Below are 25,984 nucleotides of genomic sequence, written 5' to 3'. Positions count from 1 at the left end.
TTACAGATGTCCAAACTTCATTGGTTTCCATGGCTGAGCAGCTGCATCCCAGCCTTACACTGACAAACACAATGCAAAGCGTCAGATGGAGTGATTTAAGCATCTCAACACTGGACTCTAAAGCAGTGGAGATGTGTTTACTGGAGTGACGAATCACACTTCTCTGACTGGCAATCCGATGGATGTGTCAGGGTTTGGTGGTTGCCAGAAGTACTTGTCTGACTGCACTGTGCCAAGTGTAAAGTGTGGGCATGTGTGCACATGGCTGGGCACCAGTGCACAATACAAGGTCCATAAAGACATGGATGAGTGAGTTTGGTGTAGAAGAACTGGACTAGCCTGCACAGAGTCCTGACCTCAACCAGATAGAACATCTTTGGGATGAATTAGAGCAGCAACTGTGAGCCAGGCCTTCTCCTCCAACGTCAGTGTCTGACACCACAAATGCACCTCTGGAAGAATAGTCAAAAAATTCCCATAAACACACCTAAACCTTGTGGAAAGCTTTTCCAGAAGAGTGGAAGCAGTTATAGCTGCGAAGGGTGGGCTGACTATTATATTATACTATCATACAAAAGTCTGGATTAAGACTGAGATGTGACACAAGTTCATATTTGTGTTAAAGCAGCCGACTGAATGCTTTTGACAGTATGCAGTACACAGTTATTGTGCTACAGGACAGCTGTGAAACTACAGCCTGTGTCTGTTTGGCTGACTGTACCTGTTTGAACTTTTCCCAGTCATGCACGTCCTGGCCGACCAGCACTCCCTGCAGCTCCTCTGGTCGAAACAGCCTCACCAAATCCTGCTCACACACCAGGAAGAAGCCTCGCTTGAACTCCTGGAACAGATTCTCCACTGATGTGTTGAAGATACCATATTTCTAACATGTTCAGGACTCAGTACAATAACTGAATGAATTTAGACGCAGGAGTCTTCCAGGTCTTTATGTTTAGTTTGGTTTTTTGCTGTGTTATTTACAGAATTACAGATGGATACCATATATTTCTTTTCATCGATAATAAATTATAGTACGGTCTAATAGAGACGTTATTTTTAAAATCAGGCGTCTAAGCAGAACACGTTCCTCAGCAGAAAACATTTTATCAGAAAGTCATTTCAGTGAGAATATTGGAATAAAGAAACCAAGCACTCCACTGTGAAACCACTGACAGTTTTCACATTAGATCACAGCCATTTATCTACAGCGGCTGGTCGGCCATCTGTTAAAACCTCATATGGACAATTCCTGTTGTTCTATAAGATGCTCTCTAATAGGATGTCTTGGATTTATTTATTATTCAGTTATTGCATTCCTGTTATGGCTGTACGCACACAGAATATTGATATGAAGTAAAAATGATTCTCTCGGGTTGCTTCTGGGATAGTGGAAAAACCAATATATTTCTAAAAGTGTGTTTAATGATTGAGCTGCCACCCAAAAATCAAGTTCTTATCTTGACAAAGCTGGATTATTGACCGCTGGTGAAACATCTGTTGTCCTGAAGGATAAGGACAACAGATGTTTCATCTTGATCTATTATATAAAACGGCCAAAACTGTGTTCAAATCCAAACTTTCTGGCTTCTTTTGGTTCCTGCTGAAGTGCTTTGGGTCCCCTCAGTTCATCCTTAGTCTGAGAAAAGTTTTGTTCTCTCTTTAAGGCACATTTCCTTTGAGCTAACTTAAACTCTGATTGGCTGTCCACTATAAACAAAAAGCATGAACAGCAGATCGGTGGAGTTTCTGTGCCCATGAGCAGAGCTGTGTGCCTGTTAGGGATATGTGTTCTTACTGGTATGATAGAGAGCTGAACGTAGGAAAGACAGTAGACTGTTTTCAGGTTGAGATTCATTCACATTTGGTTCTCCGTGCAGCATTTGTTCCGGTGGAATGGTGCATGTTCAACTGAGTTAAAGTAAACTGTAGTAAAATGTGGCCCACTGATGCATTTTCATATTCTTTTTCATTGAAGTCACGTTAGAAGCATTTTCCCTTTTCAGGTGGGTGCCCAGCTGGATGAGGAGAGGAACATTACGGCCCTGGTCCCTCGTCAGCCCCTGGAGGTCCATGAGACCGTGGCAGAGTGCATGATTTACGCCAACCACTGGGTGGCCCGCAAGATCCAGGAAGCTTTCCCCAACCAGGCCCTTCTAAGGTGTCACCCACCACCACAACAGGAGCTATTCAACCAGCTGGTGGACACTGCAAAGGCCAAAGGTTTCACCATTGACACCAGGTAATGTTTTTGACTGTTCAGTATAGAAACTGAGGAAATGCATATTGTAGTCCAACGCACATCATGTTCAGACACACAAGTGTGTGAACCTGAAATGTTTGATAACACGGGGACACACTCAGGTGTCACATGAGCAGTCAGACAAGAAGAAGACATGTTCCTTCAGCTCAGGTTGAGGTTGAAGCCAAATATGCTTCCAAACCAAAGACTAGAACATATGATGAAGCATATCTTGCCTTTGGCTTCAGCTTCACAACAGCTGTCGTGGCAAGGTCGGTCTCCCCGACAGAATTAGTTTCCCCTGCGTCGGGAGCACACGCTGGGCTGTCCAAATCACGGACAAACAGGATCCCACATTCTTGATTTTCAGTTCACAAACACTTCTTATAACGACTAACTACTCCTGAAACTTTGGAGGTTTTAGCTCTTTACACAGTAAAGTTACAGGATAAATATAATTATCAGGCAAAATGTCCTTCGTTTGTTAAAATAATCCCGTCTGATACCACGAGAGGACAATAAATATTTCATTTTCTGTTGTAACCCTTAAACTGAATGGTAATGTAACGACACTCAGGTTTCACTTTTTTACAAAACTAAAACATCACTACTTCCACGTCTGACTGTTTGTAATGGAGGCGGCGTAACCTGGATCCACACTCCGTGCCCAGCGAACGCTCGCCACGCAGGGGGAACACATGCTGTCGGCGATGCCGACCTCGGCACAACGCTGATCCTGCCGCAGTTTGTTCCCCGGTTCAAATCCCGGACAAACAGGATCCCACAGCTGTTTATGCTTTTAAACCCGTTTTGCACAGAGAGCAGTGTTGAATATTCTCACACGGGAACAAAACAAACAACTCAAATAATTAAAGATGGTTTGTTTTTCTGTTTTTTAAAAGAGGCAGTGATTTATTTAATTACAACCTGTAATCTATTACAGTTAACTTTTATTTGTTTAACTGTTTACAAAAGGTCTGAGGATCTGAGGCGTGGAATGAACTGCAATGGAGTTTGAAAACAAAATATGAATGTGCGGTTGGAGGATTGTGGGGGGGGGGGTTAAACCAACAGCAGAACCGGTCCCAGGACAAGAGACATGGTGATGCAAGTAGCTTTGTGTCACTGACTGCTGAGATGAGAGGCCTCACTCATCCCTGGTTTCTGGCTCTGTTCCTTCAGGTCCAACAAGGCTTTAGCTGCCTCACTGGACCGAGCTGTGGACCCACAGGACCCCTTGGTGAACAGGTTGTTCAGAATGATGGCCACCACTGCTATGTCACAGGCTCTGTACTTCTCCACTGGTGCTCATCCTCAAGACCAATACTACCATTATGGTACGATACCGCTGCACAGCTTTTATTGGCTGCACTAGAGTTTCAGTGTGACTGTGGGTCAGTCCATCCATCACACGTCTGCACACACTTGTCCAACGTCTGTTGTTTGTGAAGAATTATTCGACTGAGAACTAGAAAGAAGGCTAACGTGCTGATATTTGCTTCGTTGTCGTAGGTCTGGCTCTGGATCGCTACACACACTTTACCTCACCCATCCGTCGGTACGCAGACATTGTCGTGCACCGCCTTCTTACCGCAGCCCTGCACATGCAGAGGGGCGTTGTATCTGGTAAAGCACCAGCCAGTAACAAAGAAGTGGAGGAAATGGCTCACCATGTCAACAGCAAGAACAGGGTCAGGGGTGTTTTATTGTTTGTGTTTTTCAATGATTCACCTCTTACTCTATTAACAGAAGCTGTGCTGACGTCTGTGTTTCATTTGCAGGCAGCACAGGCAGCCCAAATGCGATCCACAGCACTGTTTCAGTGTCTGTTTTTCAGAGAACGAGACCCTCAGACAGACCCGTGCTGTGTGGCTGACGCTGTTGTCTACTCCATTCGAGACAACGGTGTCTTGGTGTTTATCCCAGAGTAAGAACCTTCAGTCCTGTGTTTTGTTCTGCAGTCTTCTTCTTTTCCTTTGTTTAATGGAGCTGTACAGCAGCTCACAGACGGCCAACCACTCGTGTATTTTTAATAGACGAATTCAAAGTTTATGACAATGAATGAATTTGTTGGAAGATGTAATTGCACGCTAATCAATGTATATTTAACAGTATACACGCTAGTTTTATTTTCTCTTAAAAAACCTCAAAATGAGTTTTAAATTGTATAAATTTACTAAACTAATTCCTTAAACATTTATTGTGAGCAGGGAAAATCGGCTAAAACCCCGAATCTTTTCTCTACCAGGCTTTAAATAAGTTAATTGCATTGCTGAAGTTGAGTCTGTGGGGAGGGACGGTGCTTTGGAGCCAGCCTTGTGTTTGTGGCACTTCTACGTTAGCTTAGCTAACCTCTGGAGGTTGCTGCTTGTTTATTGCAAGGAAAGTGTAATTTAATAACATCAGTGTTCTCCATGCTTGTGGTGTTACAGGGATATGCAATATTAACAGTTTATTAAAATGTAACCTGTGGTCATTTTGAGAAGGCTGTAGAATCCATGTAATGATTAAAATCACAGGGCGCAAAGCAGGTTGAGTAATATCACTGAGTAAGTAAGGCTGCCTCTGACCACAGCCATGTTGTTCACAGGTATGGTGTGAGGGGGCCTGTGTATCTGAAGAACAAAGAGGGCCTGGTGGTGGTAGCGGGACAGGACGGCAGCTGTGATTGGCAGGGTGGCACTGTGCGAAAATACCCGGACCGCATTACCACCACCTCCAGCTGTGGCACCTCCACCTTCAAACTGTTTGACCACATCACCGTAAGTCACAGAAAACGCTAATCAATCATTTTAGAAGGTTTCCAGCAATGCAGCGCCTAAAGGCGACGATTCCAAATATATATGCATGAGTGTATATGAATCACAGGTTCATACGACTACTGGATCTTTTGTGGTCCAACATTAAGAGACGTTTTATGATCTTGTTGTGATAAAGTGTTGTGTGGTTGCTGCTTTGTTAGCTAATCTCAAGGTAACAAAACGTCAGTAAGATGAATGAGACGAAAATGATTCCTGAAAATAAATCATTTAAAGTTATTCAGTTTATTGTTTTTAAATATTATATGAAAACAAAAACATAAGTGTGGGGGGGGGGAGGCTCTCCTCCAAGACAAGAAATGTAATGCTTCCAGTTTGTGGCGTTTCTACACAAACCTTTTTGTAAAGGGAGATAAAAAATGACAGTGGGCGGTAATTGTTTTCACATAAACGCCTTTAAACGCTGCACGGTCGCACTCTCTCTCTCGCACTCGATAAATGATCCATTGTTGCTCTGCACACGTTTGTTACCACAAACGTCGCATGCACTTATGTCATTGTCATGAGACACTCTTGCAAACAAACTCACGGTTTAGTAACACAGTAGAGCAGCGTGTTTACGGGACAGTAACAGTAATCTAATTACCTTTTTTGCAACAGTAATCCCTTACTTTACTCGTTACTTGAAAAAAGTAATCTAATTATGCGTTGCTGCCCATCACTGGCGTCAAGTTATATTAAGTTCAGGCATGTTACACACGATGATTGTGAGGAATAAGTGCATGTGATTTAAGCAAAAAGAGCAGGAAACATTACCCTAAGGTTAGCTAACAAAAAGAAACTGAAGTAACGGTGTGTTATTCTCACATCTTTGGCTTTAAGACATGAAAAAGTGACAGAGTACTGCTGCTTCCACTGTTATCAACATCTTTTCTTTCTTTCATGGACTTATCCTGGGGTCATAAATGTCAAAGGGCAAAGGCAATGCTAACAACATAGCTTACTGATGGATGATGATGGATGACACATGTGGCCAAAACAAGATAGAAAGAAACATTAGCCCAAACACAAGTTGTCCACCACAGCATTGACTGCTGTCAAGCTATGATCATATCAAACAAAGAGATGATGATGATATTCAACAAACAAATCAACAAAACAACAACCTCACTGTGACACTTGACCGAGGTCACAGTGTTAATGAATGTTTTTCTCCCCCTCTGCTCCAGTCTCCACGTCGTGTGAATGTTAGAAAGCACAGTAAAGAAAGTTCGTGTACGGATGGATGAACGTTTGTTACATTGGATACGTGTGTGTAACATACGTATCCAATTTATCCTATTTATGAACAAAATTGTGGCACAGTCGGAAACTTCTCCACTCTACACCACTGTCTACTTAGCTGTGACGCTGCGCACAGTGCTGAGAGGACTGCTGTTATATATTACGTCACAAACCTTAAGTGGGCCTGTCTTTGCATAGCATTCCATTAGACTATTTTCAGTAGGTGCCATTACTGTGTAGTGATCGAACTGAGGAATACTGTGACTTACGTTCTCTGCTCTCTTCAGGTTCGTATTTCTGTCCACTCTTCAACTTGCCACGCTGACCGTCTAAACCTCGAGGTCATCAGCAACAAGCCTCACCACAGTGCCAAGTCCCAGCAGCCCAGCCCTCAGGGCCGCAGTCAGCTGGTCAAAGAGGTGGTGCGTCAGAATGAAGAGGCGCTGGCTCAGGAGAAGACAGCCCGGCGCCCCAAACTCTCCAAAGAGGAAAGAGAGTTTCGTCAGAGCAAAACTCCCAGTCTGTACTCTATTCTGGAAGAAATCAGAGAGTTGGCTCTGATGGATCTGGAAAGGGCTTCACGCCTCCCGGCAACAACAGCATAGAAACGCTGTAGCCCAGCTTTACCTCCAAGCAGACACTTGTGAGAACTGCACGCTGTGCGCTAACAGAACGGTGATCATTGAAGATCACTCGTGCTGAGTCATCCAGGTCATTCTTGTAGCTCCAGATTGTGTGTGGACAAACCACACGAGTGTGTGAAGTCACAGGAAAGCAAACACAATATTAAGTAAAAACATGTCCCGCCATCTTTTTAGAAACCAGAGTCAAACCGAATCAGTGGATACGTTTTGTAAAAGTTAGTTTTTAAAATCACATCAAGTTAAACTTAGTTGTAAGGAGGATAGGGAACGTGTTAATGCCAGTGAAGTGTCAGCAGTTACTTTGACAAGACCTAGTACTCACTGCAAATGTGGTTCAATCCTGCAGGAAACTAGTCAACTGCAGCAGGTTAAAGAAGTCTGGTAACAAAAGGCTTTTCTCTCAGCACCAGTGATCTCAATATCTCACTGGTGGGATCAATGTCTTGTGTAAATTAAATGTCTTGTGTTATAGAACCATTTTTGGTGAGTTCACACATATTGTACTACCTGTGACCACTTCATACAAAACCCAGCACGAGTATTGTTCTGGAGATGATAAAATGTCCACTCGTCCATTTTCTTCTGCACGTCCTGGAATCTGTCCCAGCTGTCATAGGGTGAGAGGCAGGATACGCCCTGGACAGGTCACCGGACTGATAAAACTTCATGTCACTCATTAGCAGACTTTAAAATAAACCCGTAGAGTAATGAAATACACCTGAGGTTGGTTGTGTTGGAAGTGATGTATAAAACTAGGATGTATTTATCTTATAGTTTGTATATCAAGAGCCTGTATAGAAGACACCAACACCAAGGACATTTTTATTGTTTGAACTGGTAAATAATCAGAAGCGTTTTTTGGTTTGTGGATTTTAAGATTGTTTTCTAGAACTACCAACAGAAATATGAACTGTACATAACTATTTCAATATGTGTGCAGTGGCCTGTAATTAAAAATGGTGTTTTCATTAGCGCAGATGGAGCCACTTCATCGTGTTGCGTTTCATGTCCCTGCAGTAGCTTAAGAAAGAACTGTTCATAATTGAACGAGCACTTAATGCTTGGAAGAGGGTGATGGTCAGTTGACAGCTCACATACTACACACACACAGAGGCCTTTTATAGAAACATGTTTGCAACCAAAATTCTGCCAATAGTGAAACTGGAGAAAGAAGATGCATCAGAGCAGGAACTGTGGATCAGTTCAAATATTTTTCTGTAACAGATACCAACACATGGTAAATACGTTTAGGATTTGGACTTTTAAAAATAAGAAAAACATTTATTTCCATTGATTATAAATGTCTTTGCTAACCCAAAGCTGACGTCACAGTAGGAACATGTGCTCAAGATATAAACCACCAGAAATGCACAACATTACTCGAATGAGCAGGCACGAACATTGGGAAACCTTTAAATCTGCTCACTGCCAAAGCTTTTCAGCAGAAACTGCTGCACGTGAACTTTAATCCCCCTCTACACAGTCGTTGCTGAGCTGTTGCTCAGGGCTGAGGCCGGTCTCAGCCTCAGCGGGCTCAGAGTCTTTGGGGGGAAGCGGGCTGGTTTGTTGCGTGGAGGTGTTGTTGGAAGGCTCGAGGTCAGGATCTTCTACAGTTTCATCTCCATCAGTAGAACCTTTGATGACATTTGGTGAGGATGCAGCTGGAGGTTTGTCTCCTAACATGTCAGCAGTCTGAGAGGCTGAAGGGCCTGAAAGGGTTGAGAATTAGAAACAGTGATGGTTTCAGTCAACACAGACACACTCAGTCTACTACGATTTATAAAAGACAGGCAAAGCTGAGATAATGAAAAATGAAACTGTAAACTGCAGGGTTCAAACTCATTGTTCAGGGTCAAATTTAAGCACTTTAAGCACTTTCAAGGTCCATTATCAAGCTTTTCCAGCACATTACCAAAAAAACAGTTTGCATGTTCCACTTTGCATCACCTCAGTAAGACCATGTAAAAATTAAAACAAATCGTCTTAGGTTGACTTAAATGTTCTTTGTTCCTCTTTTGTTAAAACAGAGAAAAATGCACCACACAAAAATACTGAAAAAGGAAATGGTTGTCTTATATGCATATAGTGCACAAACTCAAAAAACTCATTTCTCTCAAAAATGCAGATGTGCAAATGTGAACAAATCAACTTGTTAGAGATGCTCATCTCCACTTGGAAAAAACAACCACACAAAAGAAGAAATCTGCACAAATGAACAAGTCTGCTCATCAGATATTGATGCTTCTTTCCTACGTGACACAACAACAGGAGACAGATGTTTGGTACTTTAACTAGTTAAGCACCCACACCACCAAAAATGGGGGAAAAGAGAGGAGATCACATTTAATCGGTTATAACACGAGGTCAGAAATATAAGTGCAGACATGAGTGTCCACAGAAGCCTCTGAATCTCAGCTGTAAACCATTTCTACAAACACCAAACAGTTAAAAGAGCAGTTACATCACCATGAATCTGTGGACAGGTAACATCCATATTTTGATTTATGATTTTCTGGAGTTAAATGTGACCCAAAGTATATTTTATAGCATATAAGCTATAAAATACTTTTAAAAATTAGGTGAGGGAAATAATCATTTTTTTCTATGTTTGAGTCCCAGTAACTTTGACATAGTAACATCTGCAGTAATATTTACCCCTCTGATGACAGCTCACAAGCGTTAGCTTTATTTTGATACCAAGACTGTTTACACAGAGTTTGTAATTGCAGAGAAATACTCCATTTATTTTGGCCTCTTCATTTTCGAGCAGGAAGCTCAGAAAAGCCCTGGGGGCCTAACAGGTCAAAGTTCATTCCCAATAAAACTAACTGTGAGATGTTTGACTACATTGCTCTCTGGATTATTGTTACAGTCCTAAATGATCAGCTTTAAAGTGTTTGTGCTAATAACACCATGTACAGTAAGTTATAAACTGTAAACACATTTTTATGGGTGAAGGCTCATAATAGAGACCGATCAACAGGTCATTTTCTTTTCTATGGGTCTCATTTAAATCACATTACATCATTTCTGCGGTAAATGAGGACCCTGAAGAACGATTTAATGTCACTGTTAAAGATTTGTAGACAATAGATCGCAGACAGCTGGCTCCGCTTTAACTAAAGAGGAAGTAAAAACAGTTTGGATCACAAGTGTAAGGCAAAAACAAAAATACTACGCCTAATTGAAGCTGACATCAGACAGGCAGTAAAGAAATCAATGTTTTCTACATGCTTTGCCTCTTATTACCAAACTCCACACTAATGTGAGGAATCTCTGGTGGTTTGGACGAACTGTGCAATACGGGAACTCGTCACTCGACCTTCAGGGTTTCTGGTGGATATATACACTAGATCCACTTCACTATATTGTAAGGAGTATTCACTCACCACCCATCATCCAAATCATTGAATTCAGGTGATCCAGTAACTTCCACAGCTGTATAGAATCAAGCACCTAGGCATGCAGACTGCTGCTACTAAGTGGAAGTGTTTGGGAACGACAGCAACTCAGCCATCAAGTGGTGGATCACGTAAAATCCCAGAGTGGGGGTCAGTGGATACTGAGGCGCACAGAGGTTGCTAATTTTCTGTGGAGTCCATCGCTCCAAACTTCACGTGGTCTCCAGATTAGCTAAAGAACAGTGCACAGAGAGCTTCGTGGAATCCATTTCCATGGCCGAGCAGCTGTAGTCCAAGCCTTACATCACAGAGTGCAACGCAAAGCAATGGGACACAGCGGTGTAAAGCACGCCGCCACTGGACTCTAGAACAGGAGAGATGCAGTCTATGGAGCGACGGATCACAGTTCTCAATCTGGAAAGCCGATAGACAAGTCAATTTAGCAGTTGCCAGGACAACAGAGCTCCAGGTTTGGTGGCAGGGGGATTTCGGTGCGGGGTTGTTTTTCAGAAGTTGGGCTCAGTCTCTTCGTTCCAGTGAAAGGAACTCTTAATGCTTCAGCATGCAAAGACATTTTGGCTCCCGACTTTAAGGGAACAGTTTGGGGATGGCTTCTTCCTGTTCCAGCATGACTGGGCACCAGTGCACAAAGCAAGGTCCACAAAGACATGAACTCTGGCATGGGAGTCCTGACCAGAACACCACTGGGATGAATGAGAGCAGAGATTTGGAGCCAGGCCTTCAACATCAGTGTCTGACCTTACAAATGGTCATAAACTCCCATAAACACTCCCAGAAGAGTTGAAGCTGATATAGCTGCACAGGCGGACGTCGTGAATGGGATGTCACTCGAGTTCATATGAGTGTGGGGGCAGATGAGCAAACACTTTTGGCAATATACTGTACATTCAATGTTTTGCTTTTTGTATTTTCATATAAAGTTAATACACCAATGAAGCTAGATGATCCTTATGAACCTTCGCTGGATGTTTTGTAGCAGAATCATTAATTATTTCTGTTATATTGTGTCCCAGCTGTATGATACATTTTTGCCATTCTTACCAATTTGCTGCTGGCGTGCGCGCCTCTTTTCCAGGGCCCGCTGTCTGTTCAGCTCAATACGTTTCTGCTGCTCTTCGGTCAGAGAGGGAGTAGGTGGGGGAGCGAGGGCTTCGGCAATCTGCCCTTGGGGAGCATTAATAAAACTCTCTCTGCTGAACAGATCAGGATCCCCAAATGTTTCCAGTTCACGTTGTACCTCTTCGTCACCAGCACCTGAACACAATTTCAAGCAGTGCTGATAATTAAGTCCTGTGGAATATGGCAAGTATTTCCTATGTGCACCTGCAGGTGTGAATCCACCGTAGGGCTGTTCGATACAACGATATATACAAAAACGTCTATTTCATTTTACGCTATCGTTTGTTTCGTGGTGTCGCAAAATAAACTGTTTACGGCAATATTTCTTCATGGTTCTGATGTCACTGTAGTAAAGTTCTCTCTTTCTCTTATATATAACCACACTACGGACGGACAAGCGCCTGTTTTTATGCGTTGTCGTTAGCAACAACGACGGTAAAACCATCGCGTGTCCGCTTGTTTATGTTCCACATAAACCTTTCAGAATAAAGCTCAAGATCCTGTTGAGGCTTTTCAAAATAAACGGAATCACGTGAAAGAGCAGAGTGTTTACGGATGAGAAGTAAAACAGAGCCGCCAGGTGCTAAAAAATAAACCTTAGACTCAAACGTTAGAACAGGCTTTCCCCCGCAGCACGCCGTGTAATAAATACTCACAAAGAAAACGGCGCCGTTACAACTTCTGTCTAAAAATGTGTCGTTTCATGCATCGGTTAAAACACTCGACTCCAGCTACATGACGCGCAGCTGGAAACACTTCACGCAAGTCGAGATTCACAGAATTGACAGAAAATGTTACATTTCTGTGATTTATATCGTTATCGGACGATAGAATTCTTATATCGGGAGATGAGACTTTGGTCATATCTCACAGCCCTAGTCCACCGTATCCCCATCAGTAATGATTTTTCTTCTTACCATCTGTACTTGTAAAATCTTCATGTGTCAGGGGCATGTCCAGTCGTATTCGTTTAAGACATGTCTATAGAAGAATGAGTAAAAAATTACAAATTCTGAACATTAGGAATCCCACACGCTTGCAGGAAATATTCTACTGCTTCCTCTCACCTGCACTTCCTTTTTGCTGCCGAGCCTTTCCACTTTGTCAATAAAATCTTCAAATTGCAATTTGGGGTACAACCTGTGGGCCCAGTTCTCCATCTTCTGCATCAGCAGCCGCAGGTCTGCAGCCTAATGGGGCAAACATCAAAAACAGCGAGTAGTGATATGAAAGAGGGCTGTGTGTGATAGGACGCTTCTTCTTCCCACTAAAAAATGACTTCCAGTCATTGGAACAAAAGACATCTTAATTTGGTAAACCAACCTCTGGTTCCCCTCACTCATTTTTGACCACGACAGAAAGGGCAACTTTTGACCTTTTAGTCTCAAACCAAATTTAGGACATCTAATTAAAAGCTGACAGGCCAAACAGATTTAGCTCAAAAACCAATGTTCATTCACATCTGGTAATTGGTGGGACAGATGTTATCATATCCTACCTCGTGTCCTTTGCCTTTGAACTGGATATTGTCAAAGAGAGTGCCCAGAGCTGGAAGCCCTCGATCTGATATCAGCCTGGGAAAAAATATTAAGACTAAGTTAAACCATTAATGGATTACAAGCAGGGTTAGCAGCACATCCAGGCGTATTTGGCTTATCCAATTCAGGATCGTGGATGGCTGAAGCCCATCCCAGCAGCCAGGTCGCCAGCCTGTCACAGGGCCAACACAGACAGACCCTCTGAATGGAAATGTCAGTGCCTTCAGATGTACCATGTTCAGAAGGCAGTAGCTTGTTGGGGGGGGGGTAGGGTGTTTGGTTTTCAGGGTGCCCACAACCTTTCTTTTCCTACCTGTTTGTACATAAGGCAGTATAATGAGAAATAGTCAAATTTCTCCATCTAAAAATAAAAAATAAAAAATTGCTATATATATATATATTTATAGCAAAGTTGCAATTAATTTGAATATTTTATCAAATGAAAATCTATGTTTTTCTTTAATACAGCTTGCAAGTTTTATCCTAAGTATAATCGACATTCTTACTTAAAAGCTTATTTAACATCCTTTGATTTAGTATAACTTAGTTCTGTCCAGGAACATTGTGAACAGAACAGTAACAGAGGAGTGCCACTGGAACACCCACTGGGAGACTACTGGGAACGAGCCTGACTTATGGTTGGCAATACTAACCAGGTTCACACTATAGGTGTACAGAGACTGGAAACATCTTTCTCACACACATCCAGGGATGTCTCCAACGCTCTGACAATTTTCAGTCTGGGAATTTTGCCCATCCAAATGATGAAAACAACAATGGTATTAGAGTCTTTCTTCTTTAAATGACTGGCAGAGTGAAGCTGCACCATCATCACACAGATGCAGTCATTTGTACCCGCCGCTAAAGCGTAAGAAGACGCTGCAGTACTCTGCGAAACGACAGGTGTCGCCACTCAGATAATATCACATCACTTTTTTTGTGCAAAGTTCTTTCCACAAACTTACGTTTTCAAACATTTGCAACAACTCTGTGTGTCAGTGTGTCTCTGAGCCTCTGTGCACGATTATTAGTGAAACGGTGATAAAAACCAGTGCAGTCACAGACTCGTGTTCAACCTGGCTGCAACACTGACAGTCTGCACACGTCAATCAATGATTTTGGCCTCCTTGTGTCCCAGCTCACACAAGATGACATCAAATTCCTATTTAAATGCGCATTTTAATGCATTTCAACCCTCTGTCGTGATATAAATGTCTTTGCTACCTGTGGGAGTCCAGCTTGGGTTGGGGTCTCTTCACGCCTCTCCTTTTAGCAGTAGGGACATCAGCCAGCTGTGATACCTCACCTTCATCTCCTGCATTGAAAACACATGACAACAGGATGTGTTTCTAACTCATTCTGTTGGCAGCGTGGCAAACTTCAAGCTTATCTTTAAATCCAGACAAATTATAGACTGGAGGTTACAGAAGAAATGTGCTGGTTTGAACAGTATCTGATAGGTTTCATTTGCTCACGCAAACAAAAACATGTGTGTTGTTATTGTTAGAAACATCCAGTCTCAGAGAGATGCTGAAAAACCAGTTCATGCATTTGTTAATTCTAGGCTGAACTAACAAATTCATTATTATCAAGCTGTTCCAAAAAGCTTTGTGGAAGGACTATGAGAGGTTGTATTTCTCCCACATTAGCCTTTTTTCCTGAATCTTATTTTTCTATGATTCTTCATTAAACCATGAATTTAAAATACAAAGTTCTGAATCATCACATCTTAAAGACCTCATAGTAATCCTGTAAGAGCACAGCAGCATCTACCATCTGCAAAAGGGTCTCCTTCCTCCTGGCCTCCCCGGCCTGGGGAGTGTGGTGGTGGGAGTGGGGGGAAAGCTTCATCCTCTATGCCGTCATAGTCAGGAATGTCCTGCGGGCTATTTTCCTGTGGGTCAACCATGGTGAGTCGGTCCTGGAGACAAAGTAAAAGACGTGTGAGCCCCAGTCGTCAACAGCATCAGCATTAAGTTACATGAATTTAACTGCAAGTTGAAAAAATGACATTTATTTCTGTAAGAGTAATTCTTTACTGTGTTACAACATCAACATGAAAACCTAAAAAAAACTGGCATTTACTTTTTTCTTTTTTTACATCAACAGGAGGAGCTGTACAGACACTCATCCCACCTGGAATTATACCCCAAATTCAGAAATGTACTATTATGATACATTAATGGTCCATTATGTTTGTTTCACAGTTATATACATAATACAATTTATAGATTTGTATATATTTACATTCTATCAGGGATGAACTGGTTGTGAACCTTTGGGCTGATAATGACATTTAAAAGTTACAATTTGGATGAATTATTACTGCGATACTTCTTTTGGACTCTGTAGTACCACAGAAATATCATTAAAGTAACAGGTTTGTTTTAAAGTCTTTCAGCTGTTCCGTAAGCATCATCGTCATCATCATTTATATAGCACTTTAAAAACACACCTGGCAGACCGAAGTGCTGCACAATACAAATGTAGTAATAAAATAGCAAAAAACAAACATAGCAATAAAGTAAACTCTTGAGCCAAAATGATGTGACACAACTAGGGCTGCCACAAACGATTATTTTGATAGTCGACTAGTCACCGATTATTTATGCGATTAGTCGACTAATCAGATCATCATCCACTGGACGTAAAACTACAGCTTATTGCACCATGCAGCATATGCTCTTATATAACTATCATTAGCTTATAGCTTTAAGCTTTTAAGGTGCTAACTAAAAATAAAGACAAGATGATAGTTTATTCAATTTTAATGAAATTTGCAGATTGTTTCGGTGAAGTTTAATAAACTCCTTGCTATCTAAAATATAACAGGACAACGGAGTATATTCTCCAGCATCTCACACTTCTGATAATCAGCTGTCTGCTTGACGTTTATTCAGCTGTGTAAAAACTATAACTTTAATCTCAGACAAACCGATTTACTCAGGAACAAATAAAATACTAAAAAAAAAAAAAGCCAAACAACAACATTTTTAATTTATCTAAGTGACTCATATATATTTAACCTGAGTAGCGAAAGACGGCGGTGGGTTTGAAAACAATTTGCCTGGAGTCTGGTGTTCTCACCGTGCTAGTGACCTAGCCCCCGGCTAGCTATCGAGCTAGTGGGTAACAGACGACTCTGAAAACGTCGGAGCGCTTTTGAAAATATGTGGTGTCCTGATAAACTGAGCCGATATTTGAGGTTTACACAGCTACATTCTCGGCTGAAAATATGTTAAACGTTTATTTTGTGACCCAGAAAGAATAATAAGAGTAATATTAAAACTAACTAGCTGCCGCCATTGTTGGAAACTGAGCTGGGCCGCGCTATGAATTCTGGGACACAGCTGCTTCTTCTTCTTCTTCTTCTTCTTCTTCTTCTTCGGGGTTTAACAGCAGCTGGCATCCTTGTACATGCAGTGCTGCCATCTTCTGTTTCAGTCCGTTATTACACTCTTAAATCCTGCTACTTATTCCTGCGTCTTTTGGGATCTTACAAAGCTTCAAACGACGCGTCGACTATTAAATCAGTCGTCGACGATTTTGATAGTCGACGTAATCGTGACTAGTCGACAAATCGTGGCAGCCCTAGACACAACACAGACACAAAAGGAAATCTTCTACATTGTTTTGCTGTTCACACAAGTTCTAATGCTACCCTTTGTTTCTGGAAGGAGACGATTTTCTGTCCAGTATTAAAGTTCAAAGAACGGGGTATCCGTCTCCAGTGGGCTGCTAAACAAGTTTACCAGAAAAATCAGACCCACGGTCATGTTGTGTCACTTTGAGTGATTAGTCAGCAGCAATAACAGGGAATGACAAACTGACAGACTTTGGATATAAAACAAACAATTTAAACATTTAGAAGTTAAACATCTTCTCGGATTCCTTTTGCTTTTATTAATAAACAGAGAGCACGGATCCGTGCTCTCTGTTTATTAATAAAAGCCAAACTTCATTAATGGTAAGTGACAGAGATCTGATGAGTTCTTGCTGGTTTGTATCCACAGGAGGATACAAGCAGCTGCTTCTGTTTGCAGTCACCGTGCACCAGTGTTGTGTTTAATTGTGTCAGTGTTCATTTTTAAACACGTTTTTTAAATCAAATGTTTATGTATACATCAAGATTAATGTTCCAAACAAATGACACTGTACAGCAAATACATACATAGACATGTGCAGCAAAAGGAATCCGAGAAGATGTTTAACTTCTAAATGTTTAAATTGTTTGTTTTATATCCAAAGTCTGTCAGTTTGTCATTCCCTGTTATTGCTGCTGACTAATCACTCAAAGTGACACAACATGACCGTGGGTCTGATTTTTCTGGTAAACTTGTTTAGCAGCCCACTGGAGACGGATACCCTGTTCTTTGAACTTTAATACTGGACAGAAAATCGTCTCCTTCCAGAAACAAAGGGTAGCATTAGAACTTGTGTGAACAGCAAAACAATGTAGAAGATTTCCTTTTGTGTCTGTGTTGTGTCTAGGGCTGCCACGATTTGTCGACTAGTCACGATTACGTCGACTATCAAAATCGTCGACGACTGATTTAATAGTCGACGCGTCGTTTGAAGCTTTGTAAGATCCCAAAAGACGCAGGAATAAGTAGCAGGATTTAAGAGTGTAATAACGGACTGAAACAGAAGATGGCAGCACTGCATGTACAAGGATGCCAGCTGCTGTTAAACCCCGAAGAAGAAGAAGAAGAAGAAGAAGAAGAAGAAGAAGCAGCTGTGTCCCAGAATTCATAGCGCGGCCCAGCTCAGTTTCCAACAATGGCGGCAGCTAGTTAGTTTTAATATTACTCTTATTATTCTTTCTGGGTCACAAAATAAACGTTTAACATATTTTCAGCCGAGAATGTAGCTGTGTAAACCTCAAATATCGGCTCAGTTTATCAGGACACCACATATTTTCAAAAGCGCTCCGACGTTTTCAGAGTCGTCTGTTACCCACTAGCTCGATAGCTAGCCGGGGGCTAGGTCACTAGCACGGTGAGAACACCAGACTCCAGGCAAATTGTTTTCAAACCCACCGCCGTCTTTCGCTACTCAGGTTAAATATATATGAGTCACTTAGATAAATTAAAAATGTTGTTGTTTGGCTTTTTTTTTTTTTAGTATTTTATTTGTTCCTGAGTAAATCGGTTTGTCTGAGATTAAAGTTATAGTTTTTACACAGCTGAATAAATGTCAAGCAGACAGCTGATTATCAGAAGTGTGAGATGCTGGAGAATATACTCCGTTGTCCTGTTATATTTTAGATAGCAAGGAGTTTATTAAACTTCACCGAAACAATCTGCAAATTTCATTAAAATTGAATAAACTATCATCTTGTCTTTATTTTTAGTTAGCACCTTAAAAGCTTAAAGCTATAAGCTAATGATAGTTATATAAGAGCATATGCTGCATGGTGCAATAAGCTGTAGTTTTACGTCCAGTGGATGATGATCTGATTAGTCGACTAATCGCATAAATAATCGGTGACTAGTCGACTATCAAAATAATCGTTTGTGGCAGCCCTAGTTGTGTCACATCATTTTGGCTCAAGAGTTTACTTTATTGCTATGTTTGTTTTTTGCTATTTTATTACTACATTTGTATTGTGCAGCACTTCGGTCTGCCAGGTGTGTTTTTAAAGTGCTATATAAATGATGATGACGATGATGCTTACGGAACAGCTGAAAGACTTTAAAACAAACCTGTTACTTTAATGATATTTCTGTGGTACTACAGAGTCCAAAAGAAGTATCGCAGTAATAATTCATCCAAATTGTAACTTTTAAATGTCATTATCAGCCCAAAGGTTCACAACCAGTTCATCCCTGATAGAATGTAAATATATACAAATCTATAAATTGTATTATGTATATAACTGTGAAACAAACATAATGGACCATTAATGTATCATAATAGTACATTTCTGAATTTGGGGTATAATTCCAGGTGGGATGAGTGTCTGTACAGCTCCTCCTGTTGATGTAAAAAAAGAAAAAAGTAAATGCCAGTTTTTTTTAGGTTTTCATGTTGATGTTGTAACACAGTAAAGAATTACTCTTACAGAAATAAATGTCATTTTTTCAACTTGCAGTTAAATTCATGTAACTTAATGCTGATGCTGTTGACGACTGGGGCTCACACGTCTTTTACTTTGTCTCCAGGACCGACTCACCATGGTTGACCCACAGGAAAATAGCCCGCAGGACATTCCTGACTATGACGGCATAGAGGATGAAGCTTTCCCCCCACTCCCACCACCACACTCCCCAGGCCGGGGAGGCCAGGAGGAAGGAGACCCTTTTGCAGATGGTAGATGCTGCTGTGCTCTTACAGGATTACTATGAGGTCTTTAAGATGTGATGATTCAGAACTTTGTATTTTAAATTCATGGTTTAATGAAGAATCATAGAAAAATAAGATTCAGGAAAAAAGGCTAATGTGGGAGAAATACAACCTCTCATAGTCCTTCCACAAAGCTTTTTGGAACAGCTTGATAATAATGAATTTGTTAGTTCAGCCTAGAATTAACAAATGCATGAACTGGTTTTTCAGCATCTCTCTGAGACTGGATGTTTCTAACAATAACAACACACATGTTTTTGTTTGCGTGAGCAAATGAAACCTATCAGATACTGTTCAAACCAGCACATTTCTTCTGTAACCTCCAGTCTATAATTTGTCTGGATTTAAAGATAAGCTTGAAGTTTGCCACGCTGCCAACAGAATGAGTTAGAAACACATCCTGTTGTCATGTGTTTTCAATGCAGGAGATGAAGGTGAGGTATCACAGCTGGCTGATGTCCCTACTGCTAAAAGGAGAGGCGTGAAGAGACCCCAACCCAAGCTGGACTCCCACAGGTAGCAAAGACATTTATATCACGACAGAGGGTTGAAATGCATTAAAATGCGCATTTAAATAGGAATTTGATGTCATCTTGTGTGAGCTGGGACACAAGGAGGCCAAAATCATTGATTGACGTGTGCAGACTGTCAGTGTTGCAGCCAGGTTGAACACGAGTCTGTGACTGCACTGGTTTTTATCACCGTTTCACTAATAATCGTGCACAGAGGCTCAGAGACACACTGACACACAGAGTTGTTGCAAATGTTTGAAAACGTAAGTTTGTGGAAAGAACTTTGCACAAAAAAAGTGATGTGATATTATCTGAGTGGCGACACCTGTCGTTTCGCAGAGTACTGCAGCGTCTTCTTACGCTTTAGCGGCGGGTACAAATGACTGCATCTGTGTGATGATGGTGCAGCTTCACTCTGCCAGTCATTTAAAGAAGAAAGACTCTAATACCATTGTTGTTTTCATCATTTGGATGGGCAAAATTCCCAGACTGAAAATTGTCAGAGCGTTGGAGACATCCCTGGATGTGTGTGAGAAAGATGTTTCCAGTCTCTGTACACCTATAGTGTGAACCTGGTTAGTATTGCCAACCATAAGTCAGGCTCGTTCCCAGTAGTCTCCCAGTGGGTGTTCCAGTGGCACTCCTCTGTTACTGTTCTGTTCACAATGTTCCTGGACAGAACTAAGTTATACTAAATCAAAGGATGTTAAATAAGCTTTTAAGTAAGAACGTCGATTATACTTAGGATAAAACTTGCAAGCTGTATTAAAGAAAAACATAGATTTTCATTTGATAAAATATTCAAATTAATTGCAACTTTGCTATAAATATATATATATATATAGCAATTTTTTATTTTTTATTTTTAGATGGAGAAATTTGACTATTTCTCATTATACTGCCTTATGTACAAACAGGTAGGAAAAGAAAGGTTGTGGGCACCCTGAAAACCAAACACCCTACCCCCCCCCCCCCCCCCCCAACAAGCTACTGCCTTCTGAACATGGTACATCTGAAGGCACTGACATTTCCATTCAGAGGGTCTGTCTGTGTTGGCCCTGTGACAGGCTGGCGACCTGGCTGCTGGGATGGGCTTCAGCCATCCACGATCCTGAATTGGATAAGCCAAATACGCCTGGATGTGCTGCTAACCCTGCTTGTAATCCATTAATGGTTTAACTTAGTCTTAATATTTTTTCCCAGGCTGATATCAGATCGAGGGCTTCCAGCTCTGGGCACTCTCTTTGACAATATCCAGTTCAAAGGCAAAGGACACGAGGTAGGATATGATAACATCTGTCCCACCAATTACCAGATGTGAATGAACATTGGTTTTTGAGCTAAATCTGTTTGGCCTGTCAGCTTTTAATTAGATGTCCTAAATTTGGTTTGAGACTAAAAGGTCAAAAGTTGCCCTTTCTGTCGTGGTCAAAAATGAGTGAGGGGAACCAGAGGTTGGTTTACCAAATTAAGATGTCTTTTGTTCCAATGACTGGAAGTCATTTTTTAGTGGGAAGAAGAAGCGTCCTATCACACACAGCCCTCTTTCATATCACTACTCGCTGTTTTTGATGTTTGCCCCATTAGGCTGCAGACCTGCGGCTGCTGATGCAGAAGATGGAGAACTGGGCCCACAGGTTGTACCCCAAATTGCAATTTGAAGATTTTATTGACAAAGTGGAAAGGCTCGGCAGCAAAAAGGAAGTGCAGGTGAGAGGAAGCAGTAGAATATTTCCTGCAAGCGTGTGGGATTCCTAATGTTCAGAATTTGTAATTTTTTACTCATTCTTCTATAGACATGTCTTAAACGAATACGACTGGACATGCCCCTGACACATGAAGATTTTACAAGTACAGATGGTAAGAAGAAAAATCATTACTGATGGGGATACGGTGGACTAGGGCTGTGCGATATGACCAAAGTCTCATCTCCCGATATAAGAATTCTATCGTCCGATAACGATATAAATCACAGAAATGTAACATTTTCTGTCAATTCTGTGAATCTCGACTTGCGTGAAGTGTTTCCAGCTGCGCGTCATGTAGCTGGAGTCGAGTGTTTTAACCGATGCATGAAACGACACATTTTTAGACAGAAGTTGTAACGGCGCCGTTTTCTTTGTGAGTATTTATTACACGGCGTGCTGCGGGGGAAAGCCTGTTCTAACGTTTGAGTCTAAGGTTTATTTTTTAGCACCTGGCGGCTCTGTTTTACTTCTCATCCGTAAACACTCTGCTCTTTCACGTGATTCCGTTTATTTTGAAAAGCCTCAACAGGATCTTGAGCTTTATTCTGAAAGGTTTATGTGGAACATAAACAAGCGGACACGCGATGGTTTTACCGTCGTTGTTGCTAACGACAACGCATAAAAACAGGCGCTTGTCCGTCCGTAGTGTGGTTATATATAAGAGAAAGAGAGAACTTTACTACAGTGACATCAGAACCATGAAGAAATATTGCCGTAAACAGTTTATTTTGCGACACCACGAAACAAACGATAGCGTAAAATGAAATAGACGTTTTTGTATATATCGTTGTATCGAACAGCCCTACGGTGGATTCACACCTGCAGGTGCACATAGGAAATACTTGCCATATTCCACAGGACTTAATTATCAGCACTGCTTGAAATTGTGTTCAGGTGCTGGTGACGAAGAGGTACAACGTGAACTGGAAACATTTGGGGATCCTGATCTGTTCAGCAGAGAGAGTTTTATTAATGCTCCCCAAGGGCAGATTGCCGAAGCCCTCGCTCCCCCACCTACTCCCTCTCTGACCGAAGAGCAGCAGAAACGTATTGAGCTGAACAGACAGCGGGCCCTGGAAAAGAGGCGCGCACGCCAGCAGCAAATTGGTAAGAATGGCAAAAATGTATCATACAGCTGGGACACAATATAACAGAAATAATTAATGATTCTGCTACAAAACATCCAGCGAAGGTTCATAAGGATCATCTAGCTTCATTGGTGTATTAACTTTATATGAAAATACAAAAAGCAAAACATTGAATGTACAGTATATTGCCAAAAGTGTTTGCTCATCTGCCCCCACACTCATATGAACTCGAGTGACATCCCATTCACGACGTCCGCCTGTGCAGCTATATCAGCTTCAACTCTTCTGGGAGTGTTTATGGGAGTTTATGACCATTTGTAAGGTCAGACACTGATGTTGAAGGCCTGGCTCCAAATCTCTGCTCTCATTCATCCCAGTGGTGTTCTGGTCAGGACTCCCATGCCAGAGTTCATGTCTTTGTGGACCTTGCTTTGTGCACTGGTGCCCAGTCATGCTGGAACAGGAAGAAGCCATCCCCAAACTGTTCCCTTAAAGTCGGGAGCCAAAATGTCTTTGCATGCTGAAGCATTAAGAGTTCCTTTCACTGGAACGAAGAGACTGAGCCCAACTTCTGAAAAACAACCCCGCACCGAAATCCCCCTGCCACCAAACCTGGAGCTCTGTTGTCCTGGCAACTGCTAAATTGACTTGTCTATCGGCTTTCCAGATTGAGAACTGTGATCCGTCGCTCCATAGACTGCATCTCTCCTGTTCTAGAGTCCAGTGGCGGCGTGCTTTACACCGCTGTGTCCCATTGCTTTGCGTTGCACTCTGTGATGTAAGGCTTGGACTACAGCTGCTCGGCCATGGAAATGGATTCCACGAAGCTCTCTGTGCACTGTTCTTTAGCTAATCTGGAGACCACGTGAAGTTTGGAGCGATGGACTCCACAGAAAATTAGCAACCTCTGTGCGCCTCAGTATCCACTGACCCCCACTCTGGGATTTTACGTGATCCACCACTTGATGGCTGAGTTGCTGTCGTTCCCAAACACTTCCACTTAGTAGCAGCAGTCTGCATGCCTAGGTGCTTGATTCTATACAGCTGTGGAAGTTACTGGATCACCTGAATTCAATGATTTGGATGATGGGTGGTGAGTGAATACTCCTTACAATATAGTGAAGTGGATCTAGTGTATATATCCACCAGAAACCCTGAAGGTCGAGTGACGAGTTCCCGTATTGCACAGTTCGTCCAAACCACCAGAGATTCCTCACATTAGTGTGGAGTTTGGTAATAAGAGGCAAAGCATGTAGAAAACATTGATTTCTTTACTGCCTGTCTGATGTCAGCTTCAATTAGGCGTAGTATTTTTGTTTTTGCCTTACACTTGTGATCCAAACTGTTTTTACTTCCTCTTTAGTTAAAGCGGAGCCAGCTGTCTGCGATCTATTGTCTACAAATCTTTAACAGTGACATTAAATCGTTCTTCAGGGTCCTCATTTACCGCAGAAATGATGTAATGTGATTTAAATGAGACCCATAGAAAAGAAAATGACCTGTTGATCGGTCTCTATTATGAGCCTTCACCCATAAAAATGTGTTTACAGTTTATAACTTACTGTACATGGTGTTATTAGCACAAACACTTTAAAGCTGATCATTTAGGACTGTAACAATAATCCAGAGAGCAATGTAGTCAAACATCTCACAGTTAGTTTTATTGGGAATGAACTTTGACCTGTTAGGCCCCCAGGGCTTTTCTGAGCTTCCTGCTCGAAAATGAAGAGGCCAAAATAAATGGAGTATTTCTCTGCAATTACAAACTCTGTGTAAACAGTCTTGGTATCAAAATAAAGCTAACGCTTGTGAGCTGTCATCAGAGGGGTAAATATTACTGCAGATGTTACTATGTCAAAGTTACTGGGACTCAAACATAGAAAAAAATGATTATTTCCCTCACCTAATTTTTAAAAGTATTTTATAGCTTATATGCTATAAAATATACTTTGGGTCACATTTAACTCCAGAAAATCATAAATCAAAATATGGATGTTACCTGTCCACAGATTCATGGTGATGTAACTGCTCTTTTAACTGTTTGGTGTTTGTAGAAATGGTTTACAGCTGAGATTCAGAGGCTTCTGTGGACACTCATGTCTGCACTTATATTTCTGACCTCGTGTTATAACCGATTAAATGTGATCTCCTCTCTTTTCCCCCATTTTTGGTGGTGTGGGTGCTTAACTAGTTAAAGTACCAAACATCTGTCTCCTGTTGTTGTGTCACGTAGGAAAGAAGCATCAATATCTGATGAGCAGACTTGTTCATTTGTGCAGATTTCTTCTTTTGTGTGGTTGTTTTTTCCAAGTGGAGATGAGCATCTCTAACAAGTTGATTTGTTCACATTTGCACATCTGCATTTTTGAGAGAAATGAGTTTTTTGAGTTTGTGCACTATATGCATATAAGACAACCATTTCCTTTTTCAGTATTTTTGTGTGGTGCATTTTTCTCTGTTTTAACAAAAGAGGAACAAAGAACATTTAAGTCAACCTAAGACGATTTGTTTTAATTTTTACATGGTCTTACTGAGGTGATGCAAAGTGGAACATGCAAACTGTTTTTTTGGTAATGTGCTGGAAAAGCTTGATAATGGACCTTGAAAGTGCTTAAAGTGCTTAAATTTGACCCTGAACAATGAGTTTGAACCCTGCAGTTTACAGTTTCATTTTTCATTATCTCAGCTTTGCCTGTCTTTTATAAATCGTAGTAGACTGAGTGTGTCTGTGTTGACTGAAACCATCACTGTTTCTAATTCTCAACCCTTTCAGGCCCTTCAGCCTCTCAGACTGCTGACATGTTAGGAGACAAACCTCCAGCTGCATCCTCACCAAATGTCATCAAAGGTTCTACTGATGGAGATGAAACTGTAGAAGATCCTGACCTCGAGCCTTCCAACAACACCTCCACGCAACAAACCAGCCCGCTTCCCCCCAAAGACTCTGAGCCCGCTGAGGCTGAGACCGGCCTCAGCCCTGAGCAACAGCTCAGCAACGACTGTGTAGAGGGGGATTAAAGTTCACGTGCAGCAGTTTCTGCTGAAAAGCTTTGGCAGTGAGCAGATTTAAAGGTTTCCCAATGTTCGTGCCTGCTCATTCGAGTAATGTTGTGCATTTCTGGTGGTTTATATCTTGAGCACATGTTCCTACTGTGACGTCAGCTTTGGGTTAGCAAAGACATTTATAATCAATGGAAATAAATGTTTTTCTTATTTTTAAAAGTCCAAATCCTAAACGTATTTACCATGTGTTGGTATCTGTTACAGAAAAATATTTGAACTGATC

The 25,984-nt window shown here is 41.5% G+C and overlaps 3 protein-coding genes across 3 annotated transcripts; 2 read left to right on the top strand and 1 right to left on the bottom strand.

Annotated features, from left to right (window-relative positions):
* The first annotated feature begins 742 nt into the window (after positions 1-742).
* Positions 743-7,902, top strand: LOC143420552 (DIS3-like exonuclease 1). The gene is made up of 7 exons (XM_076888744.1): positions 743-783; positions 1,976-2,239; positions 3,422-3,576; positions 3,752-3,930; positions 4,021-4,166; positions 4,830-5,001; positions 6,570-7,902. Exons 1-7 carry the CDS (start codon positions 743-745, stop codon positions 6,885-6,887), a joined length of 1,275 nt encoding a protein of 424 aa, XP_076744859.1. The 3' UTR covers positions 6,888-7,902.
* Positions 7,903-8,186: 284 nt separating this feature from the next.
* On the bottom strand, positions 8,187-16,365 carry LOC112434231 (TIMELESS-interacting protein-like). Its single transcript, XM_076887983.1, has 8 exons — positions 16,093-16,365; positions 14,779-14,926; positions 14,230-14,320; positions 12,966-13,041; positions 12,535-12,657; positions 12,385-12,448; positions 11,390-11,602; positions 8,187-8,635 (listed from the first exon to the last, which is right to left on the bottom strand). The coding sequence occupies exons 2-8, from the start codon at positions 14,912-14,914 to the stop codon at positions 8,391-8,393; spliced, it is 948 nt and encodes a 315-aa protein (XP_076744098.1). The 5' UTR covers positions 14,915-14,926; positions 16,093-16,365; the 3' UTR covers positions 8,187-8,390.
* Positions 16,366-16,938: 573 nt separating this feature from the next.
* LOC143420238 (TIMELESS-interacting protein-like) lies at positions 16,939-25,920 on the top strand. The gene is made up of 8 exons (XM_076887981.1): positions 16,939-16,972; positions 19,170-19,317; positions 19,776-19,866; positions 21,066-21,141; positions 21,450-21,572; positions 21,659-21,722; positions 22,505-22,717; positions 25,472-25,920. The coding sequence occupies exons 1-8, from the start codon at positions 16,970-16,972 to the stop codon at positions 25,714-25,716; spliced, it is 963 nt and encodes a 320-aa protein (XP_076744096.1). The 5' UTR covers positions 16,939-16,969; the 3' UTR covers positions 25,717-25,920.
* The last annotated feature ends 64 nt before the right edge of the window (positions 25,921-25,984 follow it).

This window comes from Maylandia zebra, linkage group LG9 (assembly GCF_041146795.1).
Source record: "Maylandia zebra isolate NMK-2024a linkage group LG9, Mzebra_GT3a, whole genome shotgun sequence".
NCBI lineage: Eukaryota > Metazoa > Chordata > Actinopteri > Cichliformes > Cichlidae > Maylandia > Maylandia zebra.
This window is presented reverse-complemented; position numbering and strand designations above follow the sequence as displayed.